This window comes from Nerophis ophidion, linkage group LG04 (assembly GCF_033978795.1).
Source record: "Nerophis ophidion isolate RoL-2023_Sa linkage group LG04, RoL_Noph_v1.0, whole genome shotgun sequence".
Classification (NCBI taxonomy): Eukaryota; Metazoa; Chordata; class Actinopteri; order Syngnathiformes; family Syngnathidae; genus Nerophis; species Nerophis ophidion.
In genome coordinates this window covers 17596874-17621459 of record NC_084614.1, presented here as the reverse complement: position 1 = coordinate 17621459, position 24586 = coordinate 17596874, and the positions used below count along the sequence as shown (strand labels likewise).

Below are 24586 nucleotides of genomic sequence, written 5' to 3'. Positions count from 1 at the left end.
TTCTCATTTGACCGCAGAGCACCAGGACTTCCTGCGCCCTTCGAATGGAGACGACGTGGTCATGAAGCTTTACTTGCCGCATTCCCACGTAAACGTGGTCTACAGGCCCAAAGCAGCCCAACAGGGCCGGCTGGTCCTGGAGCAGGGCGTTCTGGTGACCGCTCAGGACCCCCAGCTGGAGGGGCGCTTGAATGCCGAGGGCTCTGCGCTGGTCTTGAAGAAGGTGCGTGTGTCTGACGCGGGCGTCTTTAAAGTCACTGACCTGGCCGGGTTCCCTGTGGCTCACATCTACGTCGACGTGGTCGGTAAGAACTGAAACACTGCTCCATTGCATCACTATTTGGATGATTGATTTAATGATACCAGCATAGGCTTGTCACCTTACCAGAGTTACAGTCGTCGATACCAATACATTTCCACAGTTTTCTATGCTTATTCGATACCACAATAAACATGTGAACTCATTTTAATTTTCCTGAAGGAACTCTCCTGAAGGAATCAATAAAGTACTATCTATCTATCTATCTATCTATCTATCTATCATGTGCTGAATAATTCACTACTTTATTGAAATGTTTCAAGTATCAATATCAGCTGCCAACTACACATTCAAAAATGAAGTGCTGTGTTCTTTAGCCTCCCAGTATATCAAAACAACATTATAAATAACAACAACAGTCAACTACCGTATTTTTCCAATTATAAGTCGCTCCGGAGTATACGTCGCGCTTGCCGAAAATGCATAATAAAGAAGGAAAAAAACATATATGAGTCGCACTGGAGTATAAGTCGCATTTTTGGGGGAAATTTATTTGATAAAATCCAACACCAAGAATAGACATTTGAAAGGCAATTTAAAATAAATAAAGAATAGTGAACAGGCTAAATAAGTGTGCGTTATATGAGGCATAAATAACCAACTGAGAAGGTGCCTGGTATGTTAACCTAACATTTTATGGTAAGTGTCATTCAAATAACTATAACATATAGAACACGCTATAAGTTTGCCAAACAATCTGTCACTCCTAATCGATAAATCCCATGAAATCTTCTTCCTCGATGTCGCTTCTAAACAACTCTGCCAACTCCAAAGGTATGCGCCGCTTCCTCTTGTCGTTTTGTGCTGCATATTTCACCACGTCCAGCTTGTAATCTGCAGTACATGATTTCCTTTTCGGTGCCATTTTTGATCAGCCCTTCTCAGTTTTTATAAGTTACCGCCAACGATGAAATTATCCATTTTAATAGTTACATCCAAACTTGCCAACCTTGAGACCTCCGATTTCGGGGGGTGGGGGCTGGGGGGCGTGGTCGGAGGTGGGGCGGAGGTGTGGTTGGGGGCGTGGTTGGGGCTCTGGGGCGTGGTTAAGAGGGGAGGAGTTTATTTATAGCCAATTCACCAACTCGAGTATTTCATATATACTGTATATATATATATATGAAATACTTGACTTTCAGTGAATTCTAGCTATATATATTTATTTTATTGTATATATAAATAAAATTTATTTTATTGTATATATAAATAAAATAAATAAAATATATATATATATATATATATAAATAAAATAAATAGTTTAATTTCAGACGGCACCTATCAAATACACAGTAACAAAAACACAGTTGTTCTACTAACTGTACTGTGCTTGCTAGTTACTAAAAAAAACAACAGCAACACTTACCTTTCACTATTTGAGTAACCTTTGTTCTGCCATTTGCGTACTGGCCAATCAAAAAGCAACCCCGGCCATAACGCTATAGCCAACATAGATCACTTTATTACAGACGGCGTCGCCATGGCTGTAAGTTCCTCGTTCTTCTGCTTTGTCTCCTCGTGTGTGCAGTTTTTTATTAAAATCCGTAGACGTCGTAACGTGATTGGGCAGGCAAGCTGTTTGTATAGTGGGAAAGGGGACGTGAAAACAGGCTGTCCCCACTCATGTCCGCATGGAGCTGGAGAGGGCGTGGCCTCCAGCTCCGGCTGAATTTCGAGAGATTTTCAGGAGAAAATTTCTTCCGGGAGGTTTTCGGGAGAGGCGCTGAATTTTGAGAGTCTCCCGGAAAATCCAGGAGGGTTGGCAAGTATGGCTACAGCAGTAACATTTAGCATATAGCAGTTAGCATTCCATGACCCACACTGCACTTCTGTCATGACCCTCACCCGCCGAATTCTTATTGGTTGACTTGTATGTGACGATTGTTGACGTGTATGTGACGATTGCTGACATTTTCTTCGTCTCTTTCGCGAATGAGATAAATAATATTATTTGATATTTTACGGTAATGTTAATAATTTCACACATAGGTCACTCCGGAGTATATGTCGCACCCCCGGCCAAAGTATGAAAAAAACTGCGACTTATAGTCCGAAAAATACAGTATTTTACATTCTAAAACAGGCCCGGGCAATTATTTTGACTCGGGAGCCACATTTAGAGAGAAAAATGTGTCTGGGGCCGGTTATTTATTTTTAGGAATACTAATACAAAACCTCACAATGTCTGATTGAATGCTAAAAAACGTTATGACAGACCGCCTTAAAAAACGTAATGGAATATTACATTTTTCTATGAGGGATAAAATACTGAATATTGACAAAATATGAATGTCACACCTCCTTTTGATTGACATATTTTACAATCAAGTGAAACGCAACAAAAATGTAACAAACAGTAAAATATGAATGCAAAGGGTACAACATAAACCCTTCTAGAATCTGATATATTGTAAATATCGCTAAGCTTTAGAACTTTGTTGTGAAAATATCCTTCCGTTGTCTGTGCAAACGCTTTCCGCCCACTCTGCTTGGGGCCTCGTCTGAGCTGCTGTGACGTAGATTACCATAGTAACTAATTAGATGACCATAGTAACTAATTAGATTACTCTAGTTACTAATTAGATTACCTTAGTAGCTGGTAAATCATCCAAAAGTGCAGATCCTAACCATTGAAAGACTTAGTATAGTTGAGGACTTACAGTTATTCGAAAACATGAGTGCACATCACAATGGCAGCTACACTTTCCATCTTAAACATCTAAAACAATTATTTGGTACTATTATTATGTTCATGTTAGCATTTAAGACAGGCTAACAAATAACGCCCTATTTGTCCGCTAGAGATTGGCGTGCTAGTAGTCAGCTGGCAATTTGCGCATTAGTTGTCAGCTAGCGATTGCCCTGTTTTGAAAGCTCACGATTAGCTCTTTAGTTGTCAGCTCACCATTAGCGTTTTAGTTGTCTACTAGCAATTAATGCCCAAGTTGTCAGCTCCCAGTCAGTGCTCTAGTTGCCAGCTATCAATTAATGTGTTGTCACCTTGCAATCAGTGCTGTAATTACAGCTAGTAATCAGCGCGTTAGTTGTCAGCTAGCAATTAGCATTGCAGTTGCTAATTAGCGATTAGCGCTCTACTTGTCTTCTAGCATTGAACACCCTAGTTGTCAGCTAGAGATTGGCGTGCTAGTATTCAGCTAGCAATTTACGCATTAGATGTCAGCTAGCTAATCAGCCCTGTTTTTTTACAGCTCACGATTAGCACGCTAGTTGGCGTTTTAGTTGTCTACTAGCAATTAATGCCCACGTTGTCAGCTAGCAATTAGCATTGTAGTTGCCAACCAGCGATGAATGCTCGAGTTGTCTTCTAGCATTGAACGCTCTACTTGTCATGATAGTGATTGACATTATAGTTGTCAGCCAGTGTTTAGCGCTATATATATTTTTTCTAGCTAGGGATTAATGTACTAGTTGCCAGCTTGCGGATAATAATGCGGAAGTTGTCAGCCAGTAATTAGTGCGTTAATTGTCAGCAAGCAATTACCGCTCTCGTTGTCAGCTAGTTATTGCCGTGTGAGTTGTCACCTAGCGAACAGTGCTCTAGTTACAGCTAGCAATCAGCGCGTTAGTTGTCAGCCAGCAATTAACCTTGTAGTCGCCAACTAGCGATTATCGCTCTAATTGTCTTCTAGCACTGAATGCCCTAGTTGTCAGCTAGTGATTAGCATTATAGTTGTCAGCCAGTGATTAGCGCTATATGTATATTTTTTCTAGCTAGCGATTAACGTACTAGTTGCCAGCTTTCGATTAGTGCGCTAGTTGTCCTCAGCTCACTGTTAATAATGCGGCAGTTGCCAGCCAGAAATTAGTGCGTTAATTGTCAGCAAGCGATTACTGCTCTCGTTGTCAGCTGGTGATTAGCGTGTGAGTTGTCACCTAGCGAACAGTGCTCTAGTTACAGCTAGCAATCAGCGCGTTAGTTGTCAGCCAGCAATTAGCCTTGTAGTTGCCAACTAGCGATTAACGCTCTAGTTGTCTTGTAGCATCGAACGCCCTAGTTGTCATGCTAGTGATTGACATTATAGTTGTCAGCCAGTGCTTAGCGCTATATATATTTTTTTTCTAGATAGCGATTAACGTACAATATGCCAGCTTGCTGCTGGCTTTTGAACTTTGCGCCTATAACAATCCGGATGGTTATTTTCCTCTTTGTTCCGGAGGACACCACGTCCACAGTTTCCAAACATAATTTGAAATGTGGACATGTCAGACCACAGAACACTTTTCCACTTTGCATCGGTCCATCTTAGATGAGCTCGGGCCCAGTGAAGCCAGCGACGTTCCTTGGTGTTGTTGATAAATGGGTTTTGCTTTGCATAGCAGAGTTTTAACTTGCACTTACAGATGTAGCGACCAACTGTAGTTACTGACAGTGATTTTATGAAGTGTTCCTGCGGCCATGTGGTGATATCCTTTACACACTGATGTCGGTTTTTGATGCAGTACCGCCTGAGGGATCAAAGGTCCGTAATATCATCACTTACGTGCAGTGATTTCTCCAGATTCTCTGAACCTTTTGATGATTTTACGGACCGTAGATGGTAAAATCCCTAAATTCCTTGCAATAGCTCGTTGAGAAATGTTGTTCTAAAACTGTTCGACAATTTGCTTACAAAGTGGTGACCCTCGCCCCATCCTTGTTTGTGAATTACTTAGCATTTCATGGAAGCTGTTTTTATACCCAATCATGGCATCCACCTGTTCCCAATTAGCTGTGGGATGTTCCAAATAAGTGTTTGATGAGTATTCCTCAACTTTATCAGTATTTATTGCCACCTCTCCCAACTTCTTTGTCACGTGTCGCTGCCATCGAATTCTAAAGTTAATGATTATTTGCACACGAAAAAATTTATCAGTTTGAACATCAAATATGTTGTCTTTGTAGCATATTCAACTGAATATGTGTTGAAAATGATTTGCAAATCATTGTATTCCGTTTATATTTACATCTAACACAATTTTCCAACCCATATGGAAACGGGGTTTGTACTTAGAGTGCTCTGCATTTACTGCGCACTCAAAATAATAAGCGTAAGTGCCCCAATTGAGACCTTTAGGACATACCTTATTTACTGAATCACCCGGTTATCGGCTTTGTAAGTGCCTGACTTTATCGTACGCGCTGGCTGCGTTCGGATTGTGTTTCAGCCTCCCAGCTCCCGCCGCTGACGGTGGCCGTCATGTCCATGCTGAGCCTGATCGCCGCCATGCTGCTGCTCTGCCTGCTGTCCTGCCTCTACAAAGTCCACAAGAGGAACAAGAAGAACAAGAAGCTGATGCTGCTCGCCCAGCAGGCCAGCAAAAGGGATGGCGAGACCTTCAGACAGGTAACACGCCTCCCTCCGGCCCAAGGTTTTGATACTTTCACTTCTAAAGTCTTCTTTTGTCATAAAAGTGATGATTCTTTTTTTTACACTCCTCCTGTAGACCCAAAGGGGGCAGCTTGTAACGCCCCTGAGATCGGTAGGTCGTGAGTTCAAACCCTGGCCGAGTCATATCTCACTATTATGTTACAGTAGATCCACTATGGACTGGACTCACACTATTATGTTGGATCCACTATGGACTGGACTCTCACACTACTATGTTAGATCCACTGTGGACTGGACTCTCACACTATGATGTTAGATCCACTATGGACTGGACTCTCACTATTATGTTAGATCCACTATGGACTGGACTCTCACACTATTATGTCATATCCACTATGGACTAGACTCTCACACTATTATGTTAGATCCACTATGGACTGGACTCTCACTATTATGTTAGATCCACTATGGACTGGACTCCCACACTATTATGTTAGATTCACTATGGACTGGACTCACTCTATTATTTTAAATCCACTATGGACTGGACTCTCACACTATTATGTTGGATCCACTATGGACTGGACTCTCACACTATTATGTTAGATCCACTATGGACTGGACTCTCACACTATTATGTTAGATCCACTATGGACTGGACTCTCACACTATTATGTTAGATCCACTATGGACTGGACTCTCACTATTATGTTAGATCCACTATGGACTGGACTCTCACACTATTATGTTATATCCACTATGGACTAGACTCTCACACTATTATGTTAGATCCACTATGGACTGGACTCTCAATATTATGTTACAACCACGATGGACTGGACTCTCACACTATTATGTTAGATCCACTATGGACTGGACTCTCACTATTATGTTAGATCCACTATGGACTGGACTTACCATATATGTTAGATCCACTATGGACTGGACTCTCACTATTATGTTTGATCCACTATGGACTGGACTCACACTATTATGTTAGATCCACTATGGACTGGACTTCCACACTATTTTGTTAGATCCACTATGGACTGGCCTCTCACACTATTATGTTAGATCCACTATGGACTGGACTCTCACTATTATGTTAGATCCACTATGGACTGGACTCTCACACTATTATGTCATATCCACTATGGACTAGACTCTCACACTATTATGTCATATCCACTATGGACTGGACTCTCACTATTATGTTAGATCCACTATGGACTGGACTCTCACTATTATGTTAGATCCACTATGGACTGGACTTACCATATATGTTAGATCCACTATGGACTGGACTCTCACTATTATGTTAGATCCACTATGGACTGGACTCACACTATTATGTTAGATCAACTATGGACTGGACTTCCACACTATTATGTTAGATCCACTATGGACTGGACTCCCACACTATTATGTTAGATCCACTATGGACTGGACTCACACTATTATGTTAGATCAACTATGGACTGGACTTCCACACTATTATGTTAGATCTACTATGGACTGGACTCTCACACTATTATGTTAGATCCACTATGGACTGGACTCTCACTATTATATTTGATCCATTATGGACTGGACTTTCACAATATCATATTAGACCCACTCGACATCCATTGTTTTTGGTCTCCCCTGGAGGGGCGGGGTCCTCTCCAAGGATTCTCGTAGTCATTCACATCGACGTCCCACTGGGGTGAGTTTTTCCTTGCCCTTTTGTAGGCTCTGTACCGCGGATGTCGTTGTGGCTTGTGCAGCCCTTTGAGACAATTGTGGCTATGTAAAAAAACATTGATTGATTGATACCAAAGACTATAAAAATGGCCTATTACCTCCCTGATTGGCACTCAGCATCAAGGGTTGGAATTGGGGATTAAATCACCAAAAATGATTCCCGGGCGTTGCCACCGCTGCTTTTCACTGCTCCCCTCACCTCCCAAGGGGTGATCAAGGGTGATGGGTCGAATGCAGAGAATAATTTCACCACACCCAGTGCTTGTATCGGAGCTGATATCGGAGACTTTAGATGCAAGCCGATATTGGACCAATATCGGGTCGGCACAACCTTAGTCAAAAGTAAACATGCTTTTTGCAAAATTAAAATGCTTTCGGAATATTGGACGTTCTATTTAACCAATCAATGGGATGCAAGCGATGGCGCCTTCCTATTTCAGGATGCATACGCCCTGTTGTTACTTTCCAGTTATTTTCCAGGTTTAATGCTCATGTGAGGGTTTTTATTTTAGTTATAAACCTTAGTTTAAGATTGAAATAACATTGTCGCCTGTGTCTTTGACTTTTTAAGGAGCCTCAAACGGAGCGTCTTCTTGGTGAGACAATTGTGTTGTGGCATTGAATAGGTTCTTTTTGTCTTCCTTTTGAATATACATTTGGTTTCTTAAATTCAGACATTGTTGTTTATTTAGGTGTAGCAGATAGTTTCTGCCTTGCAGGTTTCAACTGTTTATGCGTCTAAGACTGCTTGGGGAGGTATTCCAAAAAGGTTAATACAAAAACTCTGAGTATGTAAACCCTGAAATGAAGAAAGTTTTAGAAAGGTGAGTCAAATTCCAAGTTAGTTGCCATGGCAACTTAAACTGTGAACTTAACCTGCAAGCTGGCTGGTTTTATTGAACAAACTCCCAATTCGTGAATTTCTCCTCCTTTCTGATCAACATGAATCAAACTGTCACTCATCACGTGTCTGTTGCTTGGTGACCAGTAGATGTTGAAACAGAATTAATTCCTGAAGATTCATGTTGTGAGAGGATTTTGAGGCTGTGGTTACCAGTATATTATCATTATATAAGACTGTAATGAAAAAAATATGGTGGTCAATAAAAAATAAAACATATTAATTGAATTTGTTTAATTTAATTAAATTCTTCATTTTAGCTTCTGTTTTTTCGACGAAGAATATTTGTGAGATATTTCTTCAGACTTATTATGATTAAAATTCAAAAAAAATATTCTGGCAAATCTAGAAAATCTGTAGAATAAAATTTAAATCTTATTTCAAAGTCTTTTGAATTTCCTTTAAAATTTTTGCTCTGGAAAATCTAGAAGAAATAATGATTTGTCTTTGTTAGAAATATAGCTTGGTCCAATTTGTTATATATTCTAACAAAGTGCAGATTGGATTTTAACCTATTTAAAACATGTCATCAAATAATGTATTTGTGAGAAATCATTAAAATGATCAGTGTTTCCACAAAGATAAATATCATTAACTATCAATAATAACATAGAGTTAAAGGTAAATTGAGCAAATTGCCTATTTCTTGCAATTTATTTAATTGTGTATCAAACTGGTAGCCCTTCGCATTAATCAGTACCCAAGAAGTAGCTCTTGGTTTCAAAAAGGTTGGTGACCCCTGCTCTAATCTAATAAATGTTAACAAAAATTGTCACCCAAAAATTTGAGGAAAGAAAGAAAAAACTGACTGCTCACCACTTCGGCTATAAAACTAACAAACACAAGGAGGGGAAAATCAAACTTAAAATAACAACGAAGGAATTCAAGATCAAGGTATATAAACGTGAGGCGAGGCAAAGGCATGGATGGGATGCTAGAGGGGCATGAATACTCGAGACAATCTGGCACAGATCAAAGGGAGGCGTGGGCTTATAAGACACATGAGGGTATAATGGGAAACAGGTGGAAACAATCGGGGGTCATGGATGACTTCAGACTGATGACACAAAAGGAAAAGCAAATGATCTTAAATGAGAGGAGAGTTACTTTTCAAAGTAAAACATGCAATTCACAAGAAAAAAAGAAACCAAGACAAGACATCCCTCACCGCGGTGTGACACCAGCTCCTGCTGGGTAAAGAAAGAGGACCTTTTCTTTCCCCGGTTGCCATGGTGAATTGCATAATCCAAACGCATTGAGTCAACATACCCAGGATTGATTGAACTAAACCCGAACCCATTTTAGGGTAAATCAACTCAGACATCAGGTTTACACTCTCGAGTTTTTTTTAACTTCCTACTTGGAATACCCCCGCCGCCCCCAGGTGACTGTTGAAATCTGATCATAAGAAACTAAACATGTGTTGTGGCTTTTTAATTATGCTCTCCGTTAAAAATAAAAGCACTTTTGTCGCAAATAAGCTTCCCGATCAACTTCCTGTCGTGGTCGGTGGCCCCTTGTGTTTATTTTGTCGTGTCCCCTCAGACCACCTTAATGCATGCTGCAGTATTCTGCGCAGAAACTGCGATCGATGTTAATGAACAGGGAGAAGTTGATCGACGGACTAATTTGACGAAAAGTCTTTAATCCCTATGACAGCTGCAGTTGGCTCAGTGAGTACGCGCACAAGTGCACATTGTGCGACGACCTCGGGCTTGTGTTTTTGTGCATTTAGCTGATTAAAAGCTGCTCATTGTTGCTGCAAACTAGATGTTATGTGTGTGTGTGTGTGTGTTTGTTGGTCTGACTTCCATGTTGTTGTTATCCAATTTGTCATCTAAAGCCACATACAGTCATTACAGTATCTGACAAAATTGAGCTCGTACTTCAGAGAGCATTTCTATGACTTTGGTCAATCTTAAGCAGGGGTTTCAGACACACTAATTGCGGCCCATCCATCCATCCTTCAATCCATCCATCCATCCATCTTCTTCCGCTTATCCGAGGTCGGGTCGTGGGGGCAGGAGCCTAAGCAGGGAACCCCTCCAAACTTTCCTCTGCCACTTCGTCCAGCTCTTCCCGGGGGATCCCGAGGCGTTCCCAGGCCAGCCGGGAGACATAGTCTTCCCAACATGTCCTGGGTCTTCCCCGTGGCCTCCTACCGGTTGGACGTGCCTTAAACACCTCCCTAGGGAGGCGTTCGGGTGGCATTCTGACCAGATGCCCGAACCACCTCATCGGACTCCTCTCGGTGTGGAGGAGCAACGGCTTTACTTTGAGCTCCTCCCCGGATGACAGAGCTTCTCACCCTATCTCTAAGGGAGAGCCTCGCCACCCGGCGGAGAAAACTCATTTCGGCCGCTTGTACCCGTGATCTTGTCCTTTCGGTCATAACCCAAAGCTCATGACAATAGGTGAGGATGGGAACGTAGATCAACCGGTAAATTGAGAGCTTTGCCTTCCGGCTCAGCTCCTTCTTCACCACAACAGATCGATACAGCGTCCGCATTACTGAAGAAGCCGCACCGATCCGCCTGTCGATCTCACCATCCACTCTTCCCTCACTCGTGAACAAGACTCCTAGGAACCTGAACTCCTCCACTTGGGGCAGGGTCTCCTCCCCAACCCGGAGATGGCACTCCACCCTTTTCCTGGCGAGAACCATGGACTCTGACTTGGAGCAGGGGCGTCGCCAGACATATTTCACTGGGGCACGTGCCCCACTGTTGATCTGCAGTGCCCCAGTAAAAATTTCACCATTAAAAAAAAACGCTTCAGAGTTTTAAGTCTACATAACATAGACAACAGTGCACATACTACTTAGTATGGTAATTGATTGCTACTGTATTCAGTCCACGAAACAATGAGCACATGGCTACTTAATATGGTAATTTATTCACGTGTGGATCGCGACTTCGGTTGAGAGAGAGAGAGAGAGAGAGGCGATGCGAATCACTGTGTGAGGTAGGTAACGTTGGCCATCAACAATTTGTTAATTACATTATTTTGATTTTGATTTGACTCAAACTGTAACTCCTAGATGGATATCAGAAAGTTATTCACCCGCAGCAGAAAAGAAGCAGCAAGAATGAGAGATGTAAGTGAAGTCCTAGCTAGCTAGGCAACATCATTGTCTTAAGTTGATGCTAAGTGAGCTAACTTTATTCCTTGTATCAAGACAAACATATTCATTTGCTGTACGAGCTGTTGGGGGAATTTCCAATCAACATTAAACATAATGTTGTGTTATTGTCTGCTGGTTCTGCATCAATAATGATTTGGAGTAAGCGTGTATGAGTCGAGTTCTTCTCAAATGGATTATCTTCAGGAAGAAAAACATTTTTCCATTTCATCAAGTCGTGAGCCAATTTTTAAATCATTCAAGTTTATTTCACAGAAAAATAGCACAGTAGACTTGTCTTGTTAATCGGTGTGACTTTGACTAAAATAATCGTTTTGTCACCAGAAAAATGGCTACAGCTAAAGCATCTGGTTTTGTTTCCAGTAAAAATAGTAACATTTCTGTATTTGTTTTCAGAAAGATGGCTGAAAATATCGGGTTTTGTTGCCCCATTTAGATTTTTTTAAAATATATTTCCATGTCTGTCCTGAGTCCTCCTCCAACTTGTTAGTCGGTTTGCCTTTTGCTAAAATACTCACTAATGGTCACTAGAAAAAAGGCTAAAATAATCTGGTTTTGTTGCCACAATTTGATTTTTTTCTCCCTAAACTTTTTTTTTCATGCACACATCTGACTGCGACTCACTGAAAATGACACACAATCCACTTTTATGTCACGACCCAGCAGTTGAGAACCACTAGTCAACTGTATAACAGTTACTGTAATATTTCCATGTCTGTCCAGAGTGATTGACCCCTTTGCAAAAATGAACACGAGACGTTACAGTTTACTTCTCAGAAAATGATTCCCTGAACAGACACACAACAGTTGTTCATTTATTCTACTACTGTGGCTTTATTGTTTTGTGTATATTTGATAGTTTTGTGTATCTGAAATAGGATTAGCCACATTGCCATAAATGGAAATTAAATAATATAAAAAAACCCAGAGATGTAGAGGTGCTTTATTTTTTGTTTTACTTTTGTAGATGTTAAATTTGCAGATGATTACTAAAATATATATTTCAAAAAGATTCATTGCTCTTCCTTTTTGCTTTTACCAGTAGCAGTTTAGAAGTCTGGAGTAAAAAAGTGCACAAGTAGGTCAAATGCATTAGTTAATTTCAGGTGGTTAATCAAAGATCCATACAACATCATCTGATATGATTTCATAGTTTAACGCACTATTTATGTATTTTTTATGATAAATAAGTGCTAAAAATGTTTTTGTTTGCGCGCTTTGCAAGCTCAAATGAATTATTTGTGCCCCAGGTGTGCCCCAGTACAGTATTAGGTCTAGTGACGCCCCTGACTTGGAGGTGCTGGTTCTCACCCCAGTCGCTTCGCACTCGGCTGCGAACCGATCCAGGTAGAGCTGAAGATCCTGGCCAGATGAAGCCATCAGAACCACATCATCTGAGAGACCAAATCCTGCAGCCACCAAACCAGATCCCCTCAACGCCTTGACTGCGCCTAGAGGGCCACCAATTGCGGCCCGCGAGATGTTATTTTGCGGCCTTCACCTTAATAGTGCGGCCCGCAAGTTTTATATGAACGGCGCTTGACAGCGTTGTGTGCGGAGCTGAAGGAATCTACCAATCGCGGTGTGGTGTGTGGCTCTGGAGGGCCGAACATTGACGTCACCTGCCTGATGCAAGCAGAGAAACGTTTTGCTGCTTTTCCACTCGACCCGCACGCGCTCTTACTCCCTCCCTCCCTCCAACGCTTGCCCGCCTGCTCGCTCTCCCAGCGCCGGGGGAGAAGAGCGGCCCGATAGCTTCCGAAGCACTCCGCCGAAGGACCGAGCGACTATACAAAACCGTGGTGCACTGGACCCCGGCGCTGATACTCCAACAGAGAGTCGCTGGGCGAATCGGACGTGTAACAAGTTAGTCGTGGTGTTAGCCCGTTCGGGACTAATTGTGCCACCGTAACTGTAAACTCCAGGGCTTAGAAAAAGTTGCTAGTTTGATCACCAATGACAATTTAGGTCGCAATGATTTGGTAACCAAGTGTGTTTGATGTGCAGCTACTTCAATGTTTTCCTACGAGGATTCCGTTTAATTCCGTTGTGTCTTATTAAACACGACACCTGCTAGAATTCCTGTTTCCATGCAGATGCACCAGCACTCGTGCAGCTCATGCAGTAGAACCACAACCGCGCTCGACTACGGAGAAGACACACGTATCTAGTATTGGGGCGGCATTGCTCGGTTGGTAGAGTGGCCGTGCCAGCAACTTCAGGGTTCCGGGTTCGATTCCCGCCTCCGCCATCCTAGTCACTGCCGTTGTGTCCTTGGGCAAGACACTTTACCCACCTGCTCCCAGTGCCACCCACACTGGTTTAAATGTAACTTAGATATTGGGTTGCACTATGTAAAGCGCTTTATAAATATAAATTACTTCACTTCACATCTTGCCCAGAAAACCAAATGAAAGGCCTAGTGAACCACAGCTCCACAGGGCTGGCAGCACTCGTGCACGCTACCATGTTTGACTTCAGGCAGGACAAAACTATCTTGCCATGTACAGCTATGTCGACAATAATAACTGTGCACAGCCTAATTCTCAGTGCGGAGTTAATCGTTAACCTACTCAGTAGCCTAGTGGTTAGAGCAGGGGTGTCAAACTCCATCCATCCCATCCATTTTCTACCGCTTATTCCCTTTCGGGGTCGCGGGGGGCGCTGGCGCCTATCTCAGCTACAATCGGGCGGAAGGCGGCAAACTCAAATACAAAATTTAAAACTGAACAAAGCCGCGGGCCAAGGTTGAACAAATTAACCTTTTAATAGGGACCCAAACAAGTTTTGCATTGAACAAGCAAGGCTTATATACAGTAACTTTATAGTGATGTATGCAAAATTAAGTTTCAAATAATAATAATAATAATTAAAAAATATCAATGGCATATCAAATAAAATTTAAATACAAATTCAATGCCTCTTTTCTATTTGCAGCCTTCTGAGGTAAATATCAAAATATATTGTAGCGTCCCGAAAGAGTTAGTGCTGCAAGGGATTCTGGGTATTTGTTCTGTTATGTTGATGTTATGTTACAGCGCAGATGTTCTCCCGAAATGTGTTTGTCATTCTTGTTTGGTGTGAGTTCACAGTGTGGCACATATTTGTAACAGTGTTAAAGTTGTTTATACGGCTAGCCTCAGTGTGACCTGTATGGCTGTTGACCAAGTATGCCTTGCATTCATTTGTGTGTGTAATAGCCGCATATATTATGCAAGTGGGCCTGCACGCTGTTTGTATGGAGGAAACGCGGACGTGACGACAGGTTATAGAGAATGCTAAAGGCAGTGCCTTTAAGGCACGCCCTCAATATTGTTGTCCGGGTGGAAATCGGGAGGGGCACTGAAATCGGGAGGGGCACTGAACTTCGGGAGGATTGGCAAGTGTGAGAAATTGCGGTGTTACAGCGGCACCGCTGCTGCGTAATAACGGCGGGCCAGCTGTAATGTTAATTTGATATTGCCTCAAGGGCCAAATTAAATTACACGGCGGGCCAAATTTGACCCGCAGGCCAGAGTTTGACACCTATGGGTTAGAGTGTTCGCCCTGAGATGGGTAGGTTGTGAGTTCAAACCCTGGCTGAGTCATACCAAAGACTATAAAAATGGGACCCATTACCTCCCTGCTTGGCCCTCAGCATCAAGGGTTGGAATTGGAGGTTCCATCCATCCATTTTCTACCGCTTATTCCCTTTTGGGGTCACGGGGGGCGCTGGCGCCTATCTCAGCTACAATCGGGCGGAAGGCGGGGTACACCCTGGACAAGTCGCCACCTCATCGCAGCGCCAACACAGATAGACAGACAACATTCAGACTCACATTCACACACTAGGGCCAATTTAGTGTTGCCAATCAACCTATCCCCAGGTGCATGTCTTTGGTTAAATCACCAAAAATGATTCCCGGGCGCAGCACCGCTGCTGCTCACTGCTCCCCTCACCTCCCAGGGGGTGAACAAGGGGATGGGTCAAATGCAGGGGACAAATTTCACCACACCTAGTGTGTGTGTGACAATCATTGGTAATTTAACTTACACAAGCTGCACACTGACTACTCTAAAGTATGTACTTTCGAAGGTATTTTCGATGTGCAATGGCTGTACTCATTTTGGTCATGTACAGTATTTTTCACTCTATGTGGCAGTGGAGTTTTGTGTTTCATGTCCTAACCCATATGCGTGTGTGTATGCGTGTATGGACGGGTGGAGGCGGAGCTGGAGAACCCAGCGTTATTGTATCCCCAAAGGCAGCCCGTCTACGTGCTGTCTCGCTCAGGCCCCTCCTACTTCCCACTTTCAGCTTTGCTCAACCTCCCAAGTCCCGCCCCCTTCAAAAGCTTCCCTGCCGTTGTTTTCATGTTGGTACCGCGGCGTGCTCTGACGCGGTGTGTGTGCATGCAGGTGGTGCAGGAGGCGTACACCAAGTTCACTGAGGAGTCGGCCGTGCAGTCGGCGTGCGACAACCCGTCAGATGCCACCGAGGTCGTCATTAAGGTCAGCGCGCAAAGCGACGAGGGCGGCGTTCATGTTGCGTTGCATGTTTAACGAGCCGCCAGCAAGCTGAGGATGAGTCTATAAATACTGCATGTTCCTCCATAAAGTGTCTTCATAAATTAATTATTATGTTGTTTTTTTCACTGACCTCATCCCTCATAACCTCCTATTTTTTGCCCCCATTTCCACTAGAAAAAATCCTGTGAGGGATTATATTTATCATCAGGCTTGTGCAAAATTCGGAATCTGAAACTTCAATTTAATTCTTTTGAATAGTTAAATCGGAATTGGCTCCACCCCCGCTGCATGTTGAAATGGAATTATACAGGAAGTGGAATTAGACTGATTGCAACACATATACATTCTTTATATAGCCTAGTAACAGGAATAATGTGTCATGTTTAACAGAAATGTTTACTTTAATATAACAAACACTAAAATTAAACACAAATTAAATGAAGTGTTTTTCCAACATTATGGTGTGTTCCATTTGTCCATCTCAGTGGCCTAGTGGTTAGAGTGTCCGCCCTCGGTAGGTTTTGAGTCATACCAAAGACTATAAAAATGGGACCCATTACCTCCCTGCTTGGCACTCAGCATCAAAGGTTGGAGTTGGGGGTTACATCACCAAAAATGATTCCCAGGCGTGGCACCGCTGCTGCTCACTGCTCCCCTCACCTCACGGAGGGTGAACAAGGGGATGGGTCAAATGCAGAGGACACATTTCACCACACTTAGTGTGAGTGTGACAATCACTGGTACTTTAACTTAAGTTAACATATACTAAGTCTCCAAGGCAGCAGCGTATTGAAATTGTATCCAGTAACAGTCACTGGGGTATGTAAACTTTTGATCAGGGTCATTTGGGTACTTTCTTTTGTCATTTTGATTTAAAAACAGTAAACACAGTGGTTTGCCAATAAATAGCTTCAAACAACCATTAAGCATGAGTGGAAGAAAGGTTTTTGTGTTATCATTCATATTCTCTGAAGAATGGCCCAGAAATCATAAATTCTCCCAGGGTATGTACAAACCCCGTTTCCATATGAGTTGGGAAATTATGTTAGATGTAAATATAAACGGAATACAATGATTTGCAAATCATTTTCAACCCATATTCAATTGAATGCACTATAAAGACAAGATATTTGATGTTCAAACTCATAAACTTTATTTTTTTTCTGCAAATATTTATAACTTAAAGTTTCATGGCTGCAACACGTGTCAAAGTAGTTGGGAAAGGGCATGTTCACCACTGTGTTTCATCACCTTTTCTTTTAACAACACTCAATAAACGTTTTGGAACTGAGGAAACTAATTGTTGAAGCTTTGAAAGTGGAATTCTTTCCCATTCTTTTTTTATGTAGAGCTTCAGTCGTTCAACAGTCCGGGGTCTCCGCTGTCGTATTTTACGCTTCATAATGCGCCACACATTTTTGATGGGAGACATGTCTGGACTGCAGGCGGGCCAGGAAAGTACCCGCACTCTTTTACTACGAAGCCACGCTGTTGTAACAAGTGGCTTGGCATTGTTTTGCTGAAATAAGCAGAGGCGTCCATGATAACGTTGATGGATAACAGCGTGTGTTGCTCCAAAACCTGTATGGACCATTCAGCATTAATGGTGCCTTCACAGATGTGTAAGTTACCTATGCCTTGGGCACTAATGCACCCCCATACCATCACAGATGCTGGCTTTTGAACTTTGCGCCTATAACAATCTGGATGGTTATTTTCCTCTTTGTTCCGGAAGACACCACGTCCACAGTTTCCAATTATAATTTGAAATGTTGACTCTTCAGACCACAGAACACTTTTCAATTTTGCATCAGTCCATCTTAGATTAGCTCGGGCACAGCAAAGCCGGCGGCGTTCTTGGGTGTTGTTGATAAATGGCTTTCGCTTAGCATAGTAGACTTTTAACTTGCACTTACAGATGTAGCGACCAACTGTAGTTACTGACAGTGGTTTTATGAAGTGTTCCTGAGCCCATGTGGTGATATCCTTTACACACTGATGTCGGTTTTTGATGCAGTACCGCCCGAGGGATCAAAAGTCGGTAATATCATCGCTTACGTGCAGTGATTTCTCCAGATTCTCTGAACCTTTTGATGATTTTACGGACCGTAGATGGTAAAATCCCTAAATTCCTTGCAATAGCTTGTTGAGAAATGTTGTTCTAAAACTGTTCGACAATTTGCTTACAAATTGATGACCCTCCCCCCATCCTTGTTTGTGAATTACTTAGCATTTCATGGAAGCTGCTTTTATACCCAATCATGGCACCCACCGGTTCCCAATTAGCCTTCACACCTGTGGGATGTTCCAAATAAGTGTTTGATGAGCATTCCTCAACTTTATCAGTATTTATTGCCACCTTTCCCAACTTCTTTGTCACGTGTTGCTGGCATCAAATTCTAAAGTTAATTATCATTTGCAATAAAAATGTTGTTTTCATTTTTAACATCAAATATGTTGTCTTTCTAGCATATTCAACTGAATATGGGTTGAAAAGGATTTGCAAATCATTGTATTCCATTTATATTTACATCCAACACAATTTCCCAACTCGTATGGAAACGGGGTTTGTAAACTTATGAGCACAACTGTACAAGTAAAAATAAATAAACTTGCTTTGTATGACATTCGTCGTTACTTCCTGCAGGGCTTGGAGGTGTCCAAACCGGGCCGCTACCAGGCTCTCACCTCAGAGGTTAACTTCCTGGAGATGAGCGACTCTGGGGTCGAGTTCACTTCCTCCGGCCTCCCTCTGGACAGCGACACGGACGCCGTCACCTGCGCCTCCCACAAGCCCCTCCTCAGCGCTTATTCCCCGGGTCACCGTGACAGCCAGGAGGCCACCCTGGCCACGCTGAGCGCCGCTCGAACCCCCGATTCGGCAACGATTGCCAGCCCTGCTGCCTCTGGCAATCACTCATTCGCCGTGGCTTCGCCCGAGACTCCTCCGGTGGGTGGAGCCGGGTCCGCAGAAACAGCGGGAGCGGCTGAGGATGGAGAAGAAGCTAGTCGGAAAGAGGAAGTGGCTCAGAGCACCTGAAAGGTTGTCAGGTCGGTCACACGCATCCAAAACAAGAACAATCATGGAGCCGGACATCAGTGTCAACAAGAAGAAGCTTTTCAACGAGCATTTGCACATAGAGCACAACTACAACAACGCGGGCAATGCATGCGTTTTAACATAACCACAGATTGTTTAGACTAGGAAAGGACTGCATGTGAGCCAAAAAACTAGATTATATGAAAAGTTCTCCCCTGGGACTTTGTTGAAGCAGCCCCAAAAATGCAGTGCTTCTTGAACGATGAGAGGGGTGGACTTTAAACGCAATAGCGTAATAACTTACTTATAATGGACAAAAATATAAACACAACACTTTTGTTTTTGCTCCAATTTTTCACGTGCTTAACCTAAAAATCGAAACATTTTACCCGATACACATCGACGGGCATGCAGATGAGCTTCAGACCAATTGTTGCAGCAGCTGTCCGGGCAGCTGGTCTCAGACGATCATGGAGGTGCACCTGCAAGGTGTGGAGGTCCTGGGCTGGTGTGGCTATGAGGCCGGTTGGATGTACTGCCAAATTCTCTGTGCAATAATCACACTGTTTGATCAGCATCTCGATGTGCCATGCCTGTAAGGTGGGACGGATTCTTGGCAAAGAAGAAATGCTCACCAACACAGGTTTGGGAGCAATATTTGCCAGGAATATGTAAAAGTTTTAGATCTTTTTAGTTTAACTCTTGAAGCACGGGAGCGAAAACTTAAGTTTTGACACATACATACTCACTTTAGGGGGGGTGGCGTGAGAAAATTCTGTCCCCTGGAGGGCAGAAAAGGGTGTGAGCGGCAATGACATAATAGCATTTTTGCTATTAGTAAAGAACTTTCCTGACACATACTGATTAAAAAAGTAAACATGAACTTTAGGGGTGCGTGGAAAAAATTCAGTCTCTTAGGTGGGGCGTAAGAGAAAATATTTGGGAACCACTGGTATAAACGATGTGCATAGCGACAGGACCCTGATCGTTGCCCATGGAGACGATCCAAGCAAGCACCCACAGCCAAACACAAACAACGCCCTGTCCTGTCGGGTAGCAAACTGTTATAAGGCCACAAAACGTGAATGGAACAAGCGTCAAGTGGATTTATTACTCTCCACAGTCCTGTGGGCAGAAAAGTGAATGACACCCAAAGACTAAGTGAATAATCCACATCATAAATCCACTAATTGCAGCGCTTTGCAGCCATCAGGGAATCCCATACACACCCGCCAGCCCATGACAGCCTGTGTGTGTGTGTGTGTGTGTGTGTGTGTGTGTGTGTGTGTGTGTGTGTGTGTGTGTGTGTGTGTGTGTGTGTGTGTGTGTGTGTGTGCGTGAGTGATCTAATTAGTGATAACACAAATACATGTGTCAGGTCGCTGGAGGGGGAAAAGCACAACATTTTCAACTCCCATGCAAATAAGTAGCAGCTAATGTACATAAAACACGACTCAGCATATTTTTTCGTATGGCATGTTTCTTATTTAAATATAAAACCACACCGCTCGAGCTTGACTAATATAAGCAATATCCATTATAAAAACGCTGGGTTTGAGGCAGAAATGTTTTTTTTAAAACATGACGTTTTTCTGACTATTTTATTTACATCTATCTAATCTGCATGTTTTATTACGTAAATAAAAATAAACACTTGCGTATTATATTCCACTTAAAAGGGATAACTAGGAACCCGATTGCAGCTGTAAAGTCCTTCAAAAATCACCATTTTAAAAATAACAGGACTTAGCATAGCGTCTTATAATGCTAAGCTCAGAGAAATGTGTGTTTTGGTAGTATTTACTAACTATTGAGTGCACATACTGAATGCAAGTATTATAAATCTTAGTAATTTTGGTAGGTTTAGTATTAATAAAGCTGTAAACACTCAAGCCGCCTTCGTTTTTTAACGCCAAAGTTGCCGCCATATTGGTCAGGGCATGTCTGTACTATACTAAATATGCATGGCTGCAATGCCCTTTTCACGTTTTTTTGAAAGATTATATAGAAGATGCACCGCTGGATGTGTTTACTTTAACTGACAGCATTGAAACGTAAAAAAAAAAAGACACAATCGAAGTATTGGAGTCAAATGCAATCCAATGTGATTAAAGGGGAACATTATCACCAGACCTATGTAAGCGTCAATACTTACAGTGGGGCAAAAAGTATTTAGTCAGCCACCGATTGTGCAAGTTCTCCCACTTAAAATAATGACAGAGGTCTGTAATTTTCATCATAGGTACACTTCAACTGTGAGAGACCGAATGTGAGAAAAAAATCCAGGAATTCACATTGTAGGAATTTTAAATAATTTATTTGGAAATTATGGTGGAAAATAAGTATTTGGTCAACCATTCAAAGCTCTCACTGATGGAAGGAGGTTTTGCCTCAGAATCTCACGATACATGGCCCCATTCATTCTTTCCTTAACACGGATCAATCGTTCGGTCCCCTTAGCAGAAAAACAGCCCCAAAGCATGATGTTTCCACCCCCATGCTTCACAGTAGGTGTGGTGTTCTTGGGATGCAACTCAGTATTCTTCTTCCTCCAAACACGACAAGTTGAGTTTATACCAAAATGGATACATGGATGATACAGCAGCAGATGGGGAGAATGTCATGTGGTCAGATGAAACCAAAATATAACTTCTTGGTGTAAACTAAACTATTAATGTTTGGAGGAAGAAGAATACTGAGTTGCATCCCAAGAACACCACACCTACTGTGAAGCATGGGGGTGGAAACATCATGCTTAGGGGCTGTTTTTCTGCTAAGGGGACAGGACGATTGATCCGTGTTAAGGAAAGAATGAATGGGGCCATGTATCGTGCGATTTTGAGCCAAAACCTCTTTCCATCAGTGAGAGCTTAGAATGGTTGACCAAATACTTATTTTTCAACATAATTTACAAATAAATTCATTAAAATCCTACAATGTGAATTCCTGGAGTTTTTTTTCACATTCTGTCTCTCACAGTTGAAGTGTACCTATGATGAAAATTACAGACCTCTGTCATCATTTTAAGTGGGAGAACTTGCACAATCGGTGGCTGACTAAATACGTTTTTGCCCCATTGTACCTTGATGTTGCAGAAAAAAGACCACATGTTTTTTAACCGATTTCCGAACTCTAAAAGGGTGAATTTGGCGATTTAAACGCCTTTCAATTGTTCGCCTGTCGAGCGATGACCTTTCACCCGTGACGTCACGTTGTGAAGCGACCCGCCATTTTCTCAAACACATCACACACACCAAGTCAAATCAGCTCTGTTATTTTCCGTTTTTTCGACTGTTTTCCGGTACCTTGGAGACATCATGCCTCGCTGGTGTGTTGTCGGAGGGTGTAACAACACGAACAGAGACGGTTTCAAGTTGCACCAGTGGTCAAAAGATGCGAAAGTCCTTCGTTTGTTCCGCACACTGTACCGACGACAGTTATGCTTCGACAGACATGGCACAGAATAACAGTCAACGAAATCACAAAGGTGAGTTTTGTTGATGTTATTGACTTATGTGGAGTGTGCTAATCAGACATATTTGGTCACGGCATGACTGCAAGCTAATCGATGCTAACATGCAATTTAGGCTAGCTGTATGTACATATTGCATCGTTATGTCTCATTTGTAGCTACATTTGCATACAGCCTTTCCCTCCACCCACATTTAATGCCAAACAAACACATACCAATCGTTGGTTAGAAGGCGATCGCCGAATTCGTCCGCGCTTCCTCCCGTGCCGCTGTCTGTCGTGATATGGCTCAATAGCTTCTGTTTCTTCTTTCATTTCGTTTTCGATACCTGCCTCCACACTCCAACCATCCGTTTTAATACATGCGTAATCTGTTGAATCGCTTGCCCCGCTTAAATCCCAGTCTGAATCCGAGCTACTATGCTATACCTTTCTGTACTATCCGCCATGTTTGTTTCTCGTGGTTTCACGCAGTGAGGTCACAGGACAATAGACGGGTGGATGTAGCGATGGTGTAAATCAGGCACTTTGAAGCCGTTTTTCGGGATATTGCGTGATGGGTAAAATTTTGCGGAAAACTTCGAAAAATAAAATAAGCCACTGGGAACTGATTTTTATTGGTTTTAACCCTTCAGAAATTGTGATAATGTTCCCCTTTAAGGGAGTTGATTCGGGACTTAAAAAAAAAAAAGAAGGCAGCTTATTTCACGCTCCATTAAACACCTTCCTAGTTAGTGAGTGCGCAACATTCATAAAGTGATTTTCATTTGTTGAAAAATAACGCTGATCACCGCTTTGTGTGCATGCTGTGACAAATCACTTCCATAGATGTTTCGTAAAATATACTCCCTGATGTTAGCGCTTTGCTGTACAGTCACAAACTTAACGTCAGCTCCAGGGATGACTCACTGTTAATAATATTTAGATACCGAATACGACTTTTTGCATCCTGCGAAGCTTTTTATTGCTTCTCTTTTTCTGTATTTATGCTAATGATTCACTCCAATTAAATGGATTTTCAGCAGAATACAACAGGTGTGTTCTTTCTCACCTTTTCAATGCACTAAAGAGTGACGTCCTAGTTTTTGCAGTCACTGTTATACAAATTGAAGTTTGGATTACTGATTATGAAACTATTTTATAACTGGTTTAACAAAGACGAGGATTCTTGATTGAGGGACTGACTGGTTTAAAAAGTCAAAAAGGGACAAATTAGAATGTCCCGACTCCTAATTGAAAGAAATCCGGAGAAGGGGAAGGCAGATCAGTCCAAATATTATAAATACCAATTGTAGTATCAGTACTGGATCAATTCAAACGTTAGATTGATATTTTTATTTAATATTATACAAATGTTATAATAAAAATATATTTTTTATTATTTTCTATTTTTATTTGTTTTACATAATTTATATATTAAATTGTTCACAAATTAGTGATGATATGCAAAAAAACGTTTGTTAATCAAAAAAAGTATTTTTGGTTTACATCAACCTTGAATTGTTTTTATTTATTTTCATTGTAGTAAATTTTCTTTTTTTGTTTGACTGTAAATCGAATATTTTTATAGACATTAACAACCTGTTCATGGCCTCCTAAATTATTATTATTATTATTTTTTTTAACATGAGAGCCCATCAGACGAGAAACAACACCCACATAGTCACTTTTACACTTGTTTAATTCCATTGAGTAATGCTGTTGAGGCTGAGCCAATCAAGGGCCACGATACTGAACAATGTGCTCTAATTGGTTTGGTCTCGTCTAGTGGAAAATACTACTGTGATTCAGATATTTTTTAGTCAATTTAATATGCTTAAGTTAGGCCAGAAATATTTAAAATATGCTTACATTTTTTTGAAAAAGAGTCTGTATTTATAAATAGATTAATTCATGATAAATGCTCTAGTTTAATAATGTGTTATTTTTTAAAAAGCAATAATATTTGATATAATTTTTGATAGAACATTTTTAAATTATAATTTATTTATAACTGCGATGAGGTGGCGACTTGTCCAGGGTGTACCCCGCCTTCCGCCCGATTGTAGCTGAGATAGGCGCCAGCGCCCCCCGCAACCCCGAAAGGGAATAAGCGGTAGAAAATGGATGGATGGAATTTATTTATAAATATTTA

At 41.8% G+C, this 24586-nt stretch overlaps 1 protein-coding gene across 1 annotated transcript in view; it reads left to right on the top strand.

Annotated features, from left to right (window-relative positions):
- Positions 1 to 19327, top strand: part of LOC133552154 (uncharacterized) — a 36024-nt gene extending 16697 nt beyond the window's left edge. The window contains exons 8-12 of the mRNA XM_061899510.1: positions 18 to 305; positions 5483 to 5661; positions 5762 to 5797; positions 15831 to 15923; positions 18589 to 19327. Of these exons, the coding sequence (XP_061755494.1) occupies positions 18 to 305; positions 5483 to 5661; positions 5762 to 5797; positions 15831 to 15923; positions 18589 to 18981 (989 nt within the window). The 3' untranslated portion in view covers positions 18982 to 19327. The remainder of the gene's footprint in view (positions 1 to 17; positions 306 to 5482; positions 5662 to 5761; positions 5798 to 15830; positions 15924 to 18588) is intronic.
- The last annotated feature ends 5259 nt before the right edge of the window (positions 19328 to 24586 follow it).